Raw genomic sequence first — 21,465 nt, 5'->3', positions numbered from 1 at the left:
CAAAACAAACCCTGATTTTTAGCACCTGCCAATTTGAGTGGTGTAAATACTCCCACCATGTCTGATTTGAAATTACCAGTGTAACCTCACTGAAGACAGAGTTGGAAAGAGATGTATGCAATTGACTCTTGGGAGCCAGTGCTAGGAGACTCTAGCACACTGCTGGAAGTGCAGGCTCTGTAATCAAACTACCTGGGCTTGAATCTTTATTCAAGCTTACTCACTTGACTTTGCAGGTGACTTTGGGAATTCTACTTAACCTCTCTGTACATTAGGTTCCTCAGCTGTAAAGTGGGATGAGAATATTAGCCCCCTCACAGAGTTAATTTGGGAAATAAATGATTGCTATTATTTACTATATGTAAATAATATATACATTGTACATAAGTATATTATGTACTACTATTTACTATAAGATTATTTTACCGAAACCTTTATATAATATCATTGTTACTATAATATTATTTGCTATAAAAGCATATGTTAACTTAATTTTGACATTTTGCCTTATCCTAAACCATAACACTTGGTGAAATCGTGGGTTTGATGTGTTAATTATATTTTTTCTAATGCTAAACAAATTACATAGCTATCTAAATAAAAGATGGATTAACTCAAATCACCTTGTAGTATAGTATAGCGCTTAAGAGCATAGGTTTAAATTCTTAGCTTTGACACCAACCAGCTGTGGCACTCTGGGCAAATTAATCTTTTTATGCCTCAGTTTCTTCAACTGAAAAGTTTTGTCTTGGGAAGATTAAAAGTAAATTGCTTAGAAACAGCTCCTGGCACATGGTGAGTGTGTTACACGTTTTGGTGATGGCTGTTATTATCATATGCATAGAATCAGTGGTAATTGTATCATATCTGGGGACATGCTGCAGCCTTTTCTTCTGCATCTCTAGAGGGCAGAAACTGCGTTAATTTCTTTTTGTGATACCTTAGCCTAGCAAGTCTTCTAATATAGCATACTTCATCTACGAACACTGGGTGAGTACAGAGCAGGGGATGTTTCATGTTGATGTAGAGTCCATTTTTCCCCTTGTCTTTACTATCAACCTGAATCTAACCTGTAGAAATTATTAGGCAGAACCACATGAAATCACTGATATTCGACTTTTTTGACCTACTCAAAATGTGGGTAGGTTCATGTGGTTCGACCTGACAAAACCTGAGGATAGTACCAGTTGCTGGATAAAATGTCTCCAGTTATTTGGGCCTTGCCTACTGGTCACCTGCTCACACCTCATTGTTGAGCTCTCCCCTCTGCCTTGAGGCCTACACAAAACATATCTTAGCCGCTAGATCTTTTTTTCATTTATTATTATTATTTTTTACATGGGCAGGCACTGGGAATCGAACCCAGGTCCTCTGGCATGGCAGACAAGCATTCTTGCCTGCTGAGCCACCATGGCCCACCCTAGCCACTAGATCTTCAGGTTGGAAACCTAGAGTTTCAATTTATATCACTGCTGAAGTCCAGAGCAGGTGAAGAGCTGATGTCAGTGAATTCACCGCAGCTTCCTCCACGGTGAGCCATACGGTGGAGAATGGGCAGCCACTGCACCCCCCTCTCCTACCACTGCAAGGCCTTTTCCTGCTGCTGAAATGTCTACTGAGTGCCAAGTATGGCTCTAGGCGTTCCACATGGTTTGTCTCACTTAAGTCCCACAGTTAGGTATTATCTCCATCTTAAGGATGGGGAAAGAGACGCAAATAATTTGCACATTTTTGCTCCCCATGAACTGAAAGTTCATACTTTGGGGCTTGGAAAATACATTACTTAACTTCTCTTCTCACTGTAGTTATGTGAACTTTTTCCATTCTCTGTTATAAAGACGATCTGTGTGAAACAGTCTGAGTCCCTCGATGAGAAGTATTATATAAATTCAAAGTATAATTATTGATTGCACATTCTATCATTAAACAAACAAAATATATGCCAATGCTAAGTTCACTTCAATTTTCCATTTCGTCTTCCTTTGAGAAATAAGCCAATAAACCATTACACACTTAGCTTCCTGGGGAAATGAATTTAAATGTTAATATAAATCCATTTAGAAAAAAACAAATTTTAACAAATAAGTATTTGAACAAGGAGGGTACTTAACCACGTTCAGAATGAGAAACGTTCGGCACAAGACCCTTGGCGGCTGTTGAGATAAGCTCTCTAAAATTTAATATTTTATAATAGACTCACACCTCTTGTTAGAAATGGAGAAACAATCATTTCCTTTTCCCCTTTATTGCAATGTATTTAAATCTCTCCAATTTTATTTTGCTAATAGGCAGGGCAAAGTCTGTCTATAAATGTATCCTGATTTATCACAGGTAATCCCACACTCTAGCATTCATGTGTAGTACTTAACCTCAATTTAAATGTAAATTTTGGGCAACTTCAAGGGCTTTATCTGTGAACTTTGAGAGCTCTCTTCATTAATGAGGACTGCACTAATTATAAGTAGTTTTGCAAGGTTTCCTTAAAACATTTACAGAATTGACCCCAAAATGAACAAATTCAGAATTTATTTGTTTTTTAAAAATACTGGCACCTTTGTGTAAATTTCTAGCTCACAGCTCACCTCCCAAGCTATACATGCAAGGGGGAGTAAGCAGGTTAATATGAGAATGAAACATAGCAGAGAAATCAACAAAAGTGAAAATGAAAGTGAACTGGTTTTAGTCTCAAACAGAATCCCTCTATCTGATCAAAAAAACTACTTTTTTCTCAAAAAAAAAAAAAAGATTTTACTCTGAAATATTTTTGGCTTCTTTCTTTCTAATGACTCAAGTCAGGGATATAGAATTTAGCACCAGGTAACAGAAATAGCACCATCAAAATTCTGATGAAAGCAAAAAAAAAAAAAGATTCAAATACTCACAGGTACATCCACATATTTGGAAGCTGCTTTCACCTAAGGAGGAAAGAAGAGGGTGGATATGAGGCTGGTATTTATGTTTAATTGTTCACAGCTCAATGCTGAATCACCATCAGAGTTAAAACAATATGTTGGCATATGGAGTTGAACAGGAAAAAACAACAAGGTACTAAAAAATAAAATCTGTTTTCTATTTTATTTCAAGCCATTGCTTTGCATTTTCCTCCCTCCCTCCTTTGTAGGCTGAGCAGCCTAGAGAAGCCACTAAGGCCGCTGTCACCTCTTCTACCTTGGATTTTCGTGTAATTAGGCAGCAGGTTTGTCCTAATCGAATTCCTCAGGTCTTAGGTGCAGCTAACTCAGCTCCCTTCAACAGGAGGGAATGCGGTAGCTGGCATCTTCAACCCAGAGGGATTGTGGAGGCTGAGGCTGGAGTGGGGAGGGTGCCAGAGGCATTCAGAACTGTCCCAAGTCTGCTATTGTATCTCCCAATCTTAGATGCTGAAAAATCCAGAAGGGAACTGCAGGACGTGCTTATGAACTTTATTTTCAAGTTTGGGAGAAGGAGAGAGATAGAGGGTACTTCTGGAGTGGCAGAGTACTTTGTGGAGTCAGACCTGCGTTTGAATCTCGACTCTATCACTAATGAACTGTGTGATCTTGGGAAAGTTACTTCATTTCTCCCAGCCTTAGTTGCCTTATCTGCAAAACGGAGATACTAACAGTGCCTACTTCAGTGGATTGATAGAAGGATGAATGCATGGACCATTTACTCTTGATATAATAGTAAGCATGGAACAAATGGCAGCTAATCATGATCAATTCATAAGCATATCTGGATGAATTCTGAGATGTCAATAAACAGTTGGGTCTGAGGACTAAAACTGAGAGGAGTATATCTGATATTATATGGTTCATTTTGACTCAGATCCCACATGTTCCTCTACACACAGGTGAGGCTGAGGGACTCCATTTGGGGTCAGAGACAGTTTCCAGTTTTACTGAAAACTTCAGAGACTGTGATGTACACAAAGCTGTTAGGATGTCTTCATATCTCAGGAAGGTTTCCTCTTACCATTTGGCTGAGACCAGTATTGGGAATCACAACCTTCCACTCAAATGTTTCCCAGCAAAGTACCCATCAGAATGCTTTTCATATTGTTGTCTCCTCAAAGCTACATTTTCAAGATGTCAGCTCCCAAGGGACAGAAGCTAAGGAGCTAACCACCCCTCCCAGGATGGGGTAGAAAGAGTCAAGGATTTAATCAGAAGTTCTGTAAGCTCCAGAACTAGTTGGGAATCACTTCATGTCCCTGAGATTTTCTAACTTCCTAGATTTCTAAAGTAGGTGATCATTCCATATGCTTTTCAGAGTTGAGAGCTGATCAGATGAGAAAACATACGAGAGTGCTTTGTAAAGTTCAAGGGCCCAAACATATATTGATCAGTTATTGAGATGGCAATACATTGTATCTTGAATTATTGGAGCCTCACAGATGATTCCAAAGTTCTCCTTTTTTAAGATTCTCTTAGAATCCTTAACTTTTTCTTTGCAGCACTGACTGCGACTGCAATTCAGTAATTTTTGGTGCAATGTCTGTCTCCCACAGGACATCAGGAGGGCACAGGCTGTACCTGTCTCATGCCTGGCTCTCTCCCTGATGACTCACCTGGTACATGGCTTAAAAATTTCTCTCGGGGAAAATCTGTAGAAGGAAGGACTGAGAGAAAGTTGGTGACCAGTTCTGACTTTAAAGTGGTTGAAAAATAAGCATAGGGATGACCAGATGGAGAAGCCATGTATCTCTGTCGTATATCAAGTTGACTACCTGCAAAGGCCGGTGACTGCTGGCCTTCCAAGGGGTTTGAAAGAGGCTTTTCAGGTTTTGCATGGTTAACATCTCTACTAAATTATTCCCAACATCAAACCTTTCTTCTCCATTCCTGTTTCAGAATTCAGTTCAGGCAGGATGGTGGCTTTCCTACCTTAAAAATCTCCTCCATTTCTAATAATATCAACTACCTATACATTGTCTTTCAGCTGGCGAAGCACATTCATGTACAATTTCTTCTTTAAGCCACCCTGTGAAATGGGGCATTTATTCATCACTGTTTACTAAACCCCATTGAATTTAAAGAATTTATTTGTTCATAGTCTCAGCCAGCAGGCAGAGAAGCCAGGACTCACAGGTGGGTCTTCTGAGCCTACATTTCTCCTCTGGCTCTCCCAAGACCCTTGACTGTGATGGAAAAGCACAAGGAATTCAAGCATCAATGGTCAGAGCAGGTGCTGGCAAAATAATTCTCCTTCGCTAGAAAATGCCTCCTTTGCTCTGCAGAATTGATGCCTGGCAGTTGGTAGGAGTTTTGCTGCGACTGAAATGATCAACCTTTAAACACGCCTACTCTCCATTAACCACCAGCATGCTGTTCCAATCCGGAGAGTGACGCCAGCCAAATTCCATCCCTTTTGAGGCAGTTTGGGAAGACCAGGCAGGTTCTATGTCATGAATGAAAATCATCCACTTTCCTACACGCACCAGACTTCAGCCCATTAGTTTTCCTTATTAATCTGATAACTAACTTGAATTAAGTCTAATTGATCTTCCTCCCATCCCATAATAACAGCAACAAAGAGCACAGGGTGAATTACGGTCTAGTGCTATTTAGACAGATATGGAGTATGATTTTTAGTCCTGACCACTGAACTTTAAGAAGGATGTTGTTGAGAATACGGGAGAATCTGGGATTGCATTCCATAAAAAAAGTGAACACATCTTGCCTGGAAAAGGAGGGACGAGCAGTAAAGAAGATCATAATCTCTTTCATAGTCTCTTTTTTTTCTGTAGTTAAGGAGCTTCAATGCAAAAGGATTGAACCTGATTGTGGTGGCTCCAGAGCTCAGAATCAGGATGTCGGAGCAAAATGATAGGAGCCCCAGTGCAAGGTTCAAACAGCCGTCACAGTCCAGCTAGGAATTGTCCATCCCAGTGATAGAGACCTCCTCCTCACTAGAGAATTTCAGGCAGAGGCAGTGGAGGATGGGCTGGATGTGGTCCCTTCCCATGTGAGAGGTTACCTCTAAGGCTGCTTCCTGTTCTCTGATTCTAGTCTCCTTGAGAAGTAGGAAGTTATCATTAGTTTAATTTTTTACAGTAGTCACGTCGACATGTGGCAGAGTGAATAAATTGGCAGGACCAGGACCAGAACTCTGATTCCCAAAATGCTTTTAGGCATAATGCCAGCGGTGCTCCCTTTAAACATCACATTTCTCTTAAGTATCCATAGGGACAGGTCTTTTTGCCAACTATATTGTAAGTAGAGAGTATCTACCAAGAACAATTCCTAACCGATTAGCTTTGAAATTATTGCTAAGGGTCAAAAATCCAAGCAGGCACCAGGCACTGTCTCTAGATCTATTGTTTATTTACAATTTACACAAGACTATTCTCCAAATATATATAGATTTGGCTGTTTGAATGAATAATGTACGAATTCCTTTAGAAGGACTATCAGTTTTACAATTTGTCTTTATGTATATTTTCCCATTCATGGTTGTTAAAAGTATGTGTGTATGTAACTTTTCTCTTTAACTTCAAAATAAATCTTTTAGTGAAGTGATTAGAGGATGGGTTCAGGACTGGCTGGGCCAGAAGGCTAGCTTTCCTATTTTACAGCTTGGTGACTGAGCATGTTAATTAACTTTTCTGTACCTCCTCTGTAAATGGAGACCATAATAATGTTACTCAAGGGGATATTGTGAGGATTGAATAAGGGAATCCACCTAAGTGTTTAAAGCACATGGTAAGGGCTTACTAAATGCCAGCTCTTCTCATCACGATTACTGGGAATACCCATCTCCTACTGTAGACAAAGCACATGCTCCTCACTCTGATGCCCATAATTTTGCTCAAGGCTAACTCACAGGCAATCTCTTACCATAAAAGGGATGTGGACTTTCCCCAGGTTTCCAGAAAGTATCTGGACTGATTCAGAAAGTGTTCTGGCATACTTTCTACTCAACTCTGCAACAACCTTATGCCCTGGAGAACTGTCCCCCCAAAACACCGAGACTGACTGCAAAGACCTCTGCTTGCTTCCTTAGGATGGCCAAGCTTAGGAACGAGTGAGAGGGCAGCTCCGCAGGCCAGCGTCCACTGTTAGAGTTAATAAAACATATCCAGTGCTCCCTGGGACCCAGCCATCTGCCCTGGGTCTCAAGAGACAAGGGCAAGGGAGAAAGGTTTCCTCCAGACACCTGGCCCGGCCTCCTTTCTAAGTAGGGATTCAAATCCCCTCCAAGGAGAGGCAAGAATGGTGAGTTCAGGCTGATTTTCTCAGTCTCCCTGCTTTTTCCCAGACTCCCTGCCTTCTCACCATCCCCTCTCGTGGCTCAAAGAATACCCCTTTTCTAGCTGTATTCCTAAGTCCCCTTCCTCCCCGAGTAGAGCCAGTTCTGGGAAAGAAGGATAGGAATGAAGACACAAATCAGGAGAAGCTGATGGAGATCAAGAATAAAGGAAGGAAGACAAGGTGTCAGTGAGCAACGTGTTCACATTTTCACATGCCTGAAGCAAACACTCACTCTGTACAAGGCACCAAACTAGGGGGTGTGGATCAAAGGTGTTTGCTTTATTGGTTTCCTGCCTCCGTTCTTAGATGATGTCAAAATCCGCAACCACTGAGAATTAGTCATGCCCATCCACAGCCGATTACAATAAGCAGCATTTCTTGAGTGCTTATTGCATGGCAGGAACTCAGTCAGGAACTTTGCATTTGTGAGTTTATTTAATCCTCACAACAGCCCTTGAGGAGGTCCTAGTAATATTCCTATTTCACAGCTGAAGAAACAGAGGCTAAAAAAGATGAAACAACTTGTTTGAAGTCCCACAGCTCATAAGTCACAGCTTTGGACCTCCCATCCCTTAAGTTGCCTATTTTGCAGTTTAAAACAAAACAAAGCAAAACTATCAAACCACTTTTATTGACCAGTAATATTTAAGACTTTGTTTTGTGTCTGTATAGACACAGCCTAAAATGGCTTCTCCAGGAACATTGTATGAGGGATTTGAATAATTATCTGCACTGACTCAATCAGGACAGAAGGTCCAAAATGGGTTTCTCCGGCCTGAATGTCCCAGCTAATTACCTCAACCCTCCACCTGACTTAGCGTGTGTAGACGGGCTTAATGGTTTCTCTATTGAGCTCCTCCATTATCTTTCAGGTGCCCAAGGTAATCTGTTCATTGAACACTCACCATTCTGGGATTTTCACAATGCTGATGACTAAGGGATTTTCCTCTGCCTGGTCCTAATAAGGGACCTGAGTTAATCATTGTGTAGCTTTGATAGGGAGCGCAGCAGGGGTTTAAACCACTTCTCTTGCTTCATTAGGGGAAAAAGCAACCCAGGTGCAAATCACGAGGACCTCAGGGTTTGATACTATTAAATCAATGCACAGACAAAAAAAAGTGGATTAGGCCCTTTTTGCAAACAGAAATCCGGTGGGTAAGATTCAAAGATGGAAGAAAAAAAGAAATCTGAGCAGATACCACTGCATTAGTGACTGCCTGAACTCTCCTGTTCTCCCTATGGTCTCTTAAAAAAAAAAGCCAACCAAGGAAATGATTTATTCTCTGCACGAGCTGCCTCTACCCATGCCTGTTTGACTTCACAAGAGCTCTAGCATGATTTCTCTGAATTTGCCTGGAAACCGCTGGCCACAAAACCGTTTCAAGGGGCTAGCAAAATTTACCTTAGTGTCTGGGCTTTGAAATGCCAGCTGCAAGAATAATGATGCTATTTTTTCTTTTCTAATGTTGTTAACCCAGGCAATCTTAAAAGAACAGGATTTTGTTGTGGTGGTGTTTTGAGTCAAGGGAGTTCATTGGAAGGATTGAATGTAAACACATTACCCAGTGCCACCAACATTCATAAAATAATTTTATTTCTTACTAGTTCAATTTTATCATATATTACCTCCATCGTAACTAGAACGTAGGAGCCGTGAGGATTTGGAACTTCTTGCTCTCCTCAGTGTCTACACTGTCATAATAGGTGCTTAATAAAAATCTGTTGAACGAATTTCAGAGCATAGTACTCTTTACTCAGTACCAGGGTTCCTGAAGCTGAGTAGAAGTTTCTAGCACTTTCCTGAAGTTGGTTTTAGAGCTATAACACTCTGAAAGGGAAATTAAGGAAAGTGAAACTGGTATGATCAACTCAAACTTTTATCAGAAGAGAAAAGAAAAGGAACTGGTATTTGTTGCCTCTAGAACGAGGGCTTAAAGTGTATCTTGCATGCATACACCTGAGGCAGTATAGTGAAGGGGTCAGACACCTGGCTGGCATCGGGTTCTATCAACCATAGTCTGTGGTCCAGGTGGTTTTCCTCTCTGAACATCAGCTTCCTGCTCTGAAAATAGGAATAATGATGACAACAGCATCTCTCCACACAGTGATTGTATGAATTCTTAATAATAAATGACAGATATCTTAAGTGTTTAACATGTACAGGACACTATTCTAAACATTTTACTTGTATTAATTCACTTAGTGCATGGAAAGGATTGAAAGAGTTAATATATGGAAAGACCTCTGCACAGGACTGGGCACAGAGTATGTGTACAATATATGTGAACTATTATTTTTACCCTTCCTTTTCCTTCTATCCCCAAAGGGGCTGATTTGGTTGCTGAGGTTACAGGGCACCAGGTAGCTTATGTTTGCTCATGGGTGGCATCACTAAACCTTAAAACACTGTATGCTTGGGTGCAGTATGCCTGTTTCACGGTCAGAATGCTTCAGATGAGAGTATGTGACTTCTCCCACCATAAGAGGTCTGGATATCTTGCTGCTCCTCTTCTTTCCTAGCTGTGTTCAGGGTTGTGGTCTGGACCTTCTCTTGGATCAATTTCTCCCTGGCTCCTTAACCCTCATCCCTTAGAAGGAGACCCTGGAGATGAGCATGGCTCCTTAGAGTTTCCTGCATTGCACCGTGGAGGTTAAGCCCACCTCACTGTACGGTGGTAGCTATCCATTACCCTACCCCTGGCTGTGCGTGCCATGTCCTCTTCAAGAAGTAGACTCCACGCTCCACCTCCCTGGACACTGGGCCAGCTCTGACCCTGGCCGTGAGGAGGTCAACAGCTTCTGCTTCCTGGATCTTCCTTTCAACTACCCTGGGACCATTAGGCACAGAGAAACCCAACAGTAGTATTTCCTTCAGAGGGTTCTTGTGAGGCTTAAATTAGTGGACATGACGTAAAGCACTCAGCACAGTGCCTGCTACCCAGTAGGGGTGCAACAAAAATAAGCCAACAGTACTGTCAGTGTTGAACTCTTTCTTGGTTGGCTGGGAGTTGGCTGTGCTAAGTACATTCCCATCATTTTATAGACTAGAGCAAAGGTCGGTGAACTATAGCCCAGGGGACAAATCCAGCTGACTGGCTGTTTTTGTTCAGCCCATGATCTGAAGGTGGGTTTTACATTTTCAAATGGATGGAAAAAATCAAAAGAAGAATAATACTTTCAGACATGAAAAGTACGTGAAATCCACATTGTGGTGTCTATAAAACTGTACTAGGACACAGCCAGGCCCTTTCACTTACATATTGTTCTTTGGTTGCTTTTGCACTACCATGGCAAAGCTGAGTAGTTGTGACAGAGATGTATGGTCTGCAAAGCCAAAAATATTTACTCTCTGGTCCTTTATAGAAGAAGAGTGCTGACCTTTAGAATAGAACATGACTTAAGTGGGAGACAGTGGGGTGGAAGGGAATGAATCAGAAAATCTGAATTTCCATGCTTAATTTGACCGGTATCTAGTTAACTTGGTCTCAACTAGTTTCTCAACACGTTGTCCTCGTGTTCTTATCTAGTATAATAGGTTCCTTCCGGATTCAAAAAAAAAAAGTCTCTGACTCTCGGATGGTGTATGAGGCAGGTTCTAGCAAGAAATGTGCTATAGGAAACACTTCCCAACCTTGCAAAGGTTATAAATACTCTAGTAGTCAAACAAAAGGCTACTAATATTCTAGTATTTATCAGAGCTATGGAAAAGAGGTCCCTATAGTAACAGAGAAAGGAAAAAAATTAGAGATAAATAAAGACCATTCACACAGGTAGCAGACAATGTGGCATAGCATGGCCCAGTAAGTAGGCTTAGCAAAGAGACAAAAGGATTACGAACCACAGCATGTGTGAACAACCACCCCGTGCCAGGCTATTTCATGTGGCCCTTGTGAATTTCCTCATTTACTCTTTCAGTGATCCTGTGCGATGAGCAGCCCAAGTCTCCTCATTTATACCTCGTCGGAAGTTGTGAGGACTAACAAAGATGATGCACAGAAAGGGGCATAATGAGGGGCCGTGACAAGTCCTCAGTACATGCTCACGGCTATGTTATTGCTGTTAGAATGATAAGGCCGGAGGAACAACTTTGCAGTGAAAGGGGAGCAAGCGTCTCTGCTAATTAGTCCCAAAAACCTCCATTTACCCGATCCCTCTTTAGCCTCCAGTTTTCATGCTCTCCTTCTCGTGGGCAGGGATTACATCCGGGTGTGCACAGCCCCGGCCATCAGCGTGCTCAGGCCGGGAACACAGGAGAAGCTGTGAGTGCAGCATCGACCAGCAGATCAGAAGTATCTGAAAAGGGATTTGGGGATTTCTAATTGGGATTAGAGGCAGTAGAGGGAAGTGGTTAAGAGCATAGGCTCATGGATTGCATGGGCCAAACTCTAGCTTTACCACTTACTAGGTAGGTTACTTATGCTTTCTATGCTTCATTGGGCTCATCTGTAAAATGGGGACAAAATAGTTCTTCTCAGAGGGCTAAGTTATCAACTGAATTCTTGAAACAGTGCTTGGAGCATAACAAGAACTATGGAAATGTCAGCTATTATTATAATTTCTGCTGAAAAATCTGGTTGTTCTAGGTAACTGGATTGTGCGTTAAGCTTGGTCTAGACTTGGGCATCCACCAGTGAGATGAGGCTGTTTAAATGCAAATTAATTAAGATTGAATACAATTAAGAATTCAATCTCTTAGTTGCACTAGTCACATTTCAAGTGCTCAAGAGTCACCTGTTGGCCACCGTTTGGACAGTTCAGATAGAGAATAGTTCCATCAGACAGAAAGTTCTATCGGACAGATCTGGTCTAGACTCCAGAGATATTCATAAATACAGGTCATTTTTAAATGACAACAATGAAGAGGTGTGCCATTCAGTTCCCATGCTGGAACATGAGATCAAGTGCAGACGGGAGCAGGGCAAAGTCAAGGGCATAGGTCTTTAATAGCCTTATCTTGTGGGTGAAACAAAAAAATAAAAAATGGACTGGTCTTATTTAAAGTTATACAGATACCAAGAGGAAAACAATGACGCTGCTGTAACTGTTATGGGGGAGGGAGGAGGAGAAGTGGGAGACAGTGAAATGAGCCAAAGCTCTATCACAGCAGGAGGTCAAATAAATAATCTCTAAGATTTACAGATCAAGAAATAGTAATATAAGAATAGTATTTACAACTCTGGGGGTACAAAATAAAATCATTTAAAAGGGTCCCTTCTAGGGTAAAGGATTGAAGGTGAAAAGAGGTAGGACAGAAAACTTGCTTTAAAAAAAAAAACACCCATGACTATTTCTGTACTATTTCACTTTTAACCATGCGTTTATATGACTTACATTACAAAAGGATTGAGAAAAGAACAAAACAAGAGATAACATTTTCAGCAATCGAATGGAGAAAGGCATTTTGCAGGAAGAAGGTCTTTTCCCCAGGCTTACTTGTTGGAGGTCTTTGGTTGACTAAAATCAAAGAAGACTGAGATAAATCTTCTGCAAAGGCAAAAGCGGAACTCAGCAACCTCCCGGCTCCTCCCAGTACAGAACGTGGATGCTCTAAGTGCATCTTGGGGAGATGACTAAATTGTAAGTGCCAACCGAGGGACCGACTGCTTGGGGGAGACAGAATGTGCGAGTGGGCGGATGTACCGGGACTGCGTGTACGGGTGAGCAGTTGAGCAAATCTCGGTGGCTCCTGCTTGGGGCCAAGTGAAAATTGCAGTGAAAGCTCCTTCCACCACTTTCTGAGGACTGGAAGAAAACACGACCTTCCAAGTATCCATGGGATCACAGACAGCACCACGGACTGGGTCCCAGAGCTCTATCTCCACAGGGGTCGACATGTCTTTGCTGCTCACCCAAGAACAAGGTGGGGTCCTATCCCTGTCAGCATCATGGGGACTGCACAAGGACACACGTGCTGGGTGAAGCCATGGCTCCTGGCTTTCTATGTCTGGGGGTGTGAGGGGGGGTCAGAGCTTAGAAATGCTGTTTTTGCAGATGTAGGAACTTGACACTAAAAATTTCTCCTGGCTAGCTCACCAGATTGTCACTGCTCAGAAAATGATCACTGGCTTTCAGACTTTGAGTAGGGTTTGAAAGAAAACTATTAAACAAAATGTTTTGTAATAATGTTTCCCTAAGATGCCTATAAATGGTACCAGTGCTAATTTTTTTTTCAGGCAACGGATAAAAGAATATTGGATTCCAAGTCTGCAATCTCTCTCCTGCTCTCTCAATTACTGGTCGTGCGATCTTGGGAAAAACAGTTATTTAGTTGTTTTTTTCAAGACAGAAAAGAAACATTTAATTGTTGATATACAGGCATATGCACATACATGGATACATTTACCAATGACACTGAATTTACACTCCCTTATTTAATTTTTCTTTCTTTTTTTTTGCATGGGCAGGCACCAGGAATCGAACCCAGGTCTCTGGTAAGGCAGGTGAGAACTATGCCACTGTGCCACCATCGCCCGCCCTCTTATTCAATTCTTTAAAAACTTATCCCCCATTTTACAAATGAGAAAATTGTGGCCAGAGAGGTGAAGACGCTTTGTGCAGGGCACACAGCTAGGAAGTGGCAGAGCTAGGGTTTGAACCCAAGCGGATCTGACTTCAGAGCATTCTGTACTATTCTGTGCTGCCCTCTACATGCCCTATCTGTTTCACAAGAGAGTTTACCAAAGTGTGACGGCAAAAAACAGACAATGACTACGGAAATGCTTCGAAAAGTAAAAAATGCCAGATTCTAATATTCCCCTATTACCACAAATAAAACATCATATATAACTATGTAACCATCATGGACATTCTGAAATGACATCTGAGAACCGCCGTTGGGCTTCAGAGGGGACCAGGAAAAGGTCCCAGGCTCTCCTTTCTTAGACAAGAACACACAAACCCTGAGCTATAGAGATGCTGGTGGATTGCATCGCTTCTGTGCATGTTCATAAATATTGATTGTCATTAAACTATTATCACTAGTAATGAGACTCATAATGCCTCCTACAGCCCGTCCCACCACACTACTCAAAGTCCCTACCTTTCATTAAACAAAGAGCTTCTGGCACTGTTGCGGAGTTGGGCAGAAGGCAGGGAAATGATCTCTATTAAGCAAAAGCATTCTGTTCCATGCAATGATTAGGAGCCACAGCCTCATTAACGATGAGAATTGTTCGCATCTCCTGTTGTTCAGGGTACTGTGATCTGATACTGGGTCCAGGAAGTGTATGTTCTCATCTCCCGCTGCACTCCCTCCCCACCCGGGGGGCTTCCGAACAGATGCTAGATTGAAGTAGACCTGCTTTTCCTTCTAGTTTTCCTCATTTCTGTCCCAACCCTTAATCCCGGCGAGGCTTTCTGCAAGGCTGAAGGTCACCTTCGAACCCACCCTCTTACTGCTGCTAAGGCAACAATGGTTGCTGGCTCACCGTTTGTTGGGCAGGAGGCTATGCAATTTATAAGCATTGGTGGTTCACAGAGGTGGGAACAATGATTACCATCATTTACAGATGAAGAAACTGAGGTTCAGGGAGAGTAAATGATTTCCTAGGAGGCTCTCAGCCAGTGGCAAACTGGAGCCGATATTTAAACCGGGGTCCATTCACTTCCAGAGTTTACTCTCTTAATGGCATGCTGTATCATTTTGCCTTTTGGTCTATTCAAACGACATGCTCTCATTCTAGAAGAAACTCAGAAATGAAAATTGGAAAGTGACAATTTTGTGAAATCTCCAAGCAGGCATGAAGGCTTATTTTTGCCTGATTACAAGTGGGGGCTTCTGCCTACCTCTGGAATTTGGAGGTTTTGCTTTGCCTTTGTACACATCTCAATACTCAGAAGCTCAAGAGAATGTGAGCTTGAAGAGGGCAATGACTGTATCCTACTTTATGTATCTGGCTTCCGCTGAAGAGTGAGATTTCACGTGAACATGCCATCGGTCACCCCGATGCCCCCCCTTCTCCCCCAGGCCACCTCAGCCTGGACCTGGTGGTTTAGCTTGTTTCTATCCCACTGCCAATGACCGCTCGTCCATCACGGTCATCTCAGGTCTGCCATGCTAGGGAGGGTTTTTGTGTTTTTTCTCATCTCAAGGTAAAAAGCAGGGAAAACAAACAACTGGATGAGTTAGGATGTCTGGGGTCTATGGCTAAATTAGCTGTGCAAGTGATTTTACTTCTGCGGCCTGGGCTTGCACAATTGCAAACTGGGGTGGCTAGAACGTATCAGAACTTTCCCAACTTCTGGCACCAATACCACCATCCTGGTTTTGGCTACAGCCTAGGTGCTCTCAGTACTGTATTAGCTTAACATTTTTCTTTAGATTGGTTTATTTTTTTTTAATACTTTACTTTTAAAAGGAAACTTTATATCACTACCACCCCTAGATAGAAAACCAATGTCACTCTCAAAAAAAGGAAGGTAAAGGTGAAAACAAATACAATATAAACAAAACAAAGTTTTAAATTTCGAGAGAGACATGGCCGCCTGCTGAGGGTGCTGAGACTGAGGGCTGCTTGCTCTGCTGTCTGCTAAACATGAGGATTTGCCATTTTTAGTATAGCGTGAAAGTCAGACAAACTCTAAACAGAAACTTTCCCCTTGCTATCAGAATGACAAGGATGAAATGAGAACTGGGAAGGGAGTAACCCTCTCACATGTGATGTGATGGTATTTAATGCTGAGTCCGTGGTAGTGGCTAACATTGTCTTGGGAAACGCCCAGTGGGCATGCTGCTACACGGACCACCCCTCTCCCAAAACACACCCCAAAACAAAAATGCCCCAGTTGGGAGCATTTTGAGTTGGGAGAGATGCCAACTGCCTCTGACAAGCAGAGAGAAGCTGAGCGACTCCAGCATCCCAACTGGAAACCACAGAGCAGAAATCCTCAATGTGGTCTGTGCTCTAGACAGAGACTTCAAGACAACAGAGATCAAGTCTTTCTTTTCTTAAATTTTGTATCTCTTCAACTCCTAGCTCAGTAATTTACATACAGTAGATACTTAAAACATGGTAACTGGATGAGCAACTGATTCTAATACTCAAGGCTCAGTGACATAACCACAGTATTAACCATAATAATAATAATACTATCTGATAAGGATTGAATGCTTACCCTGTACCACAAACATAACATTTTCTCATTTAATCTCACCCCACCACACGAGGCAGGTATTATTATTTTTATTACTACTATTACTATTATTACTCCTATTCTGCAGCTCAGTAAACCACAGTCGAGATTAATCTGTCCAAGATTGCACTCTAATGAGGAGCAGAGCCAGGCAAAAACAAGGAACCTCAGTGAATAATGAATCAAAACCAAACATGCTGGGAGAATTGAATAATCAATTCCAGGTAAACAAACAGTCTGGTTGATAGAGAGGTCTTCTAGAGATAATAAATGAATGAAAAAATTCCTGAGGAATTAAAATACTTCACAAACCACAAAAATACACTAAGCATAATGGAAATATATTTGATGAATCAATTTTTGGATATCAGAATGTGATGAAAGAGAAATTACAAGGGGTTTTGGTGGATAATGTTAGTGGGTAACAGCCTGAGACATTTATAGGAGAAATGGTTGTTGTGCTAAGTGCTGGATGAGGGGGGGAATGCTTGATTAAAGCTCCACTGCCATCTAAATCTCGATAGTTTTGAGTTAAGCTGATAATAAGGCCAAGAGTGGCCCTTTAGAGTCCCTACTGTGTGTCATGAGTGAGGCAAAGCTCGCTGCCCACTTTCTCTTGAATCAGCCCAATGGCTCTCTGAAGCAGGTATCAATATCCCCACTCTACGGATGAGGAAACTCGGGCTCTGAAATGATCAATAACTCACCCATGTTCTGTCAGTCAGGCTTCACCAGCACTTCTGCCCCTCTAACTTTTGGGTGCAAAACTTCCTACCAGATGTGGTTTGGAGGCCAGGACAGAATATATAATGCTGTCTTCTAATTTCAGAACAATTATTTCCTGTTTAAAGCTAAGAACATGTTTATTAGGTCTCTCTTTCATAGCTGGCATTTCTGTGGCCCAGTCGCTGAGCACCTCAGCCTGAAGCAAACACTGTGTCCATCTTATGCTGGCTTTGAACAATATTCATCTGTCTAGTTCAAGAATATTAAAAGAAATGCTTAACTTTAGATGCTTATTTCTTCTCCTCGAAAGCTTCTGAAGGGTCTGCTTTGGGCAGCAGGTGTGTTAATTGTCAACTGCATTTTCAAGGCAAGAGCTGGAAATGAGGATGTCCTACTAGGTGATAAAATCACCCGTCACAGACCCCAAAATGGATGTAAAATTCTGAAACGTTGGGGAGCAGCTGATGAAAGAAATCGGGAGAAGACATGGCAGAGCAGGGCTTTTTATTCCCTAATTTTTTAGAACGTGGTGTTTTTGTTGATCTGTGTGAACAAAATACATTCAGAAGCAGTCTTTCCTTCTAATGGGGGCTCAAAACTTCAAAACCAGAAGACTGCAGGGCGCACGCATGGTTCAGTGGTAGAATGCCCACCTTTCATGCGGGAGACCCAGGTTCGATTCCCGGACCATGCAACCCCCTCCCCCCGCCTCAAAAAAAGTGTGGGCGGGCCTCTGTGGCTCAGCAGGCAGAGTTTTTGCAGAGACCTGGATTCGATTTCTGGTGCCTGTCCAAGCAAAGAAAAGAAAAAAGAAAAGAAAAATACTTCAAAACCAAACCCAGAAGACTGTAAACCCAGCATCAGCTTGTAACAGGGAGCTAGTCACTCTGTGACCTCTCTTAACTTTTCCAGCCTTATCGATTTTGGTAATGTCCCTATTCAAAACCCTTAAATTCCACAAAGTGGACAAGTTCCTTTATGTTCGGACCTATGCAATAGCTCTTTAACCCAGCCCTGTCATCTCCTTCCTTCACAATGAACTTCGTTCAGTTCCTAGATTGTACTAGCCCCTCCCTTTCCCGTCCAGGTCTTTGTACCTTGGAACATCCTTTCTCCTCCTCTTTGCCAGGCAAATTCTACTTATCCTTTAGGCCTCAGCTCAAATGTCACTTCTTGCAAGGCCTCCCTCATGAAGTCGGGTCCTTTTGCTCTACGGCCCCATTGTGCCAGCTCCTTCTCTATCTGAATACTCCCCACTCGTGGAAGTTATTTGTTCAGAACACATGTCCTGTGAATGTTCTTGCTTTGCAGGCAGAGCCACTGCTCATGCCGTTCCCCGCTAAGCCTCCAGAGCCCAGCACAAAGTAGGCACTCAACAAACGCGTGCTGAATGAAAGACTAACATAAAACTGAGGATTATCTGGAAAGCAAAAGGTAAGTGGAGGAGTTGAAAGCCAATTATTTCAGTGTCATCGCGAAACTGACCGGTGGGAAAATTATTTATAAAACATCTTTGTGGATAAGATGTAGAAAACAGGTGAGTTTTTCCCTTAAGAGGGATATCAGTTAGTAGATGGTCCCTGGAGGATGTACTAACTGACTTTATTTATGGCTTTCCATGCCTCTATGGGAATAACATTCTGGCAATAATAAAGGCGTTATTCTAAGGTGGAGACGTAGCAGCTGGATGACTTTGAACAAGTTACTCAACTTTCTTCATCTGTAAAATAGGGAAAATAAAATCTATTGCATAAGCTGAATTGTGAGGCTCCGGTGAGCAAAATGCACGTAAACTCCTTAGCAGAGTGCCTGGCACCAGGGACATGTCCAATAAATGTCACATATTACTTCCACGCTGGGTGCTTCCATATGAGGCAGGCACCTCTACTTAGAAATCAGAAGCCAACTGACTCGAGTTGTAAGAATACAGCATCTGCTAATGTGACGACAGTGTCCTCCGGAAGAGCAGGCAGGGACTTGTGTCTGCAGCCCCTATCACCCACCCTCACTGTGAAAACCTCTCTTCCAGGCCAGGCAGCCCCCAAATTCCAAGCAAAAAATAAAATACCAACAGGGAGAACACTGACAAATCCTTACAAAAACTCACTTAACTCTACAATTCCAACTGCTTCCTGACCCAAATGTTCTGTGCACATAAGTGCGGCCCCTGGCCCCAGCTCTGGCTTTGGCCCACGGTGGCAGTCGCGTTCTGTGTCGTGGCCTCAACAGCTCCGGACAGAAACTGCTGCTGCTGCTGCTTCACACCCACCCCAGACCTTTGTCAGGGGTTCTAGTGGGACAAAGCACGTCTACTGTGTTTCATTTCTAAGTGGCAAAACAATTAAAATGATGGCAGAAGGCAAAAAAAAGAAAAAGGAGTGAATGGCGGTAATTTGCTACATATGAGATTGGAAATGGGTTTTATTCTCCCTCTCGAGTGGCTTCCACGCTATATCGCAGCCATCTCAGATGCATTTGGGTGATAGGGGGATCTTGGCTAAATTCTAGGGGGTTTCAGAGGGTTTGCTATAGTTGTTCCAGCTGCTTGGGGGCGGGACTGGGCCCCTCCTACCTCTTTATACCTCCTTTGAGGCTGTGGAGTTTAGCGGCAGGGACAACACAGGTCAAGCTGGGGAGCTTAACCTCTCTGAGTCTCAGATGATCATCTTCCGAGAAGCATTGTTGGAACGGGATTGCTCAGAGGATTCAACAAGAAAAACAGACTTGAAGCGCTTAGCCCTGTGCCTGGCACTTTCAAATGCTTAAGGAATAGGAGCTATATAGCTCTTGCTGCTATTTTAGACTCTGAACTCATCTAAAATAACTGTCATCATTTTACAGTGAAGGAAATTAGAAAGTTAGAGGGGTGCAGTCCCTTGTTCCTGGTCTCACAGCTCCTTGATGAGGAGCAGAGCTGGGATCCCATATGGGTGTCCCCTCTCTGAGCTGTCTTTTCTGCTGTATCCCATGGACTCTCAGGACTCACTGAGTTCTTTAATACGTCAGTCCCCGGGCCCTTCCACCTTTGCGTCGTGCAAAGGATTCTCCATCCCCGACATCCACTCCGCCCCTAAGTCCCGTTTGTATTACCTCTGAAATATATTTCAAGAAACACTTCCTGTTTCCTGCCTCAGAGCTGGGGTTATAGTTACTGCTCTGTCCAGAGGCTCTCCCTCCTCTTTACACATAGCTGGCTCCTTTGCATTTCTGCTTACATGCCTTCTCCTCTGAGAGACCTTCCCTAGCTGAAGCGACGCCTTCCTCCACCTGCTCTCTCTCTAGTTTATATCCTGTGCTGCACTTCCCCTGATCTAGGGTTTTCTTTCCTTTTTTATTGTCTGTCTCCTTTACTAAGTGCAAGACCCATAAAGGCAGCAAGCATATTTTTCTTGCTAATTGCTGTGTCCCTAGAACTTAGCACAATACGCGACACAGGCGCACAGTCAATACAAGTTGGATGAGCAAATGAATGCATGGATTCCAGAATGAGCTTCTCTGTCAACACCTGGATAGGACTGAGGAAAGGATTTTCACTTGCTGGGAGAGAGAACAGGCACCTGCTACCCCCCTTGTTGGCCTCTAAAAGAACAGTGAGAGGGTATCCACAAGACAGGGACCCTTCCAAGCAGACAACCCCCGCAAAAGCACATCTTGCAACAAGGGAAATGGGCAGATAGTTGCTAATTGCATCTTCCAATGGGGCTGATCTTCAAAAGTTCGAAAGGCGCCTGCCTCCGTAAATGCCAGGCTGCTACTGCTGCGGCTGGGGAGGCAGGAGAGGAGGGGCATGCTTGGGCGCTTCTTGGGCTGGCACGAAGAAGCCACATCTCATCTTCCCTCCCCCCCAATTCTTCTCCAAGAGAGGAAGCAATGCAGATGGAGACGAGAAATAAATATTCCTGCCTGCTCTGTGCCACTACAGACGTTTTCCAAAATGTCTGGCTTGGACCATGAAATCAAGCCCACCCAGGAAAGGAGGCGCTCAGCAGGAGAAAGAGGGGGAAAGGGTGGCATATTTGTCGATACTTGTCAGCTTTCTGGGGGGCAGAGCACATGGCTCAGGCTTGGCAGCCCTGCCGAGGTGGGGATGTGGTAAGTGCACAGTAATACTTGAAGAATTGAATCAGAAATGGAGCGGAGCTAAGAAATCATGCCAGGCTACTGGCACTATCTGTCCAGGGTCCCAGGACTCACGGCTGGTGTCCCCATCTCTGAGTGCCAGGCTCTTGCCATAATGCAAGTCACCTCTGCTCAAACCTTTGACCTCCACTCCATACCTGAGTGATGAACACAGCTGGGCGGCGGCCCTGTAAAATTTGGGCAGGAGCTCAGAAGCAATGTGTGCAGAGATTCCTGCCACCTCTCAGCACAACTT

General features: G+C 43.0%; 1 protein-coding gene across 2 annotated transcripts in view; it reads right to left on the bottom strand.

Annotated features, from left to right (window-relative positions):
• CADPS (calcium dependent secretion activator) overlaps positions 1–21,465 on the bottom strand; it is a 494,336-nt gene that overhangs the window by 47,409 nt on the left and 425,462 nt on the right. For both annotated transcript variants that reach the window (XM_077128802.1, XM_077128801.1), the window contains one exon: positions 2,883–2,915. In XM_077128802.1, coding sequence (XP_076984917.1) covers positions 2,883–2,915 — 33 coding nt within the window. The remainder of the gene's footprint in view (positions 1–2,882; positions 2,916–21,465) is intronic.

This window comes from Tamandua tetradactyla, chromosome 15, assembly GCF_023851605.1.
Source record: "Tamandua tetradactyla isolate mTamTet1 chromosome 15, mTamTet1.pri, whole genome shotgun sequence".
NCBI classification, from domain to species: Eukaryota; Metazoa; Chordata; class Mammalia; order Pilosa; family Myrmecophagidae; genus Tamandua; species Tamandua tetradactyla.
The sequence above is the reverse complement of the archived record's forward strand: the minus strand, read 5'-3'. Positions and strand labels throughout refer to the sequence as shown.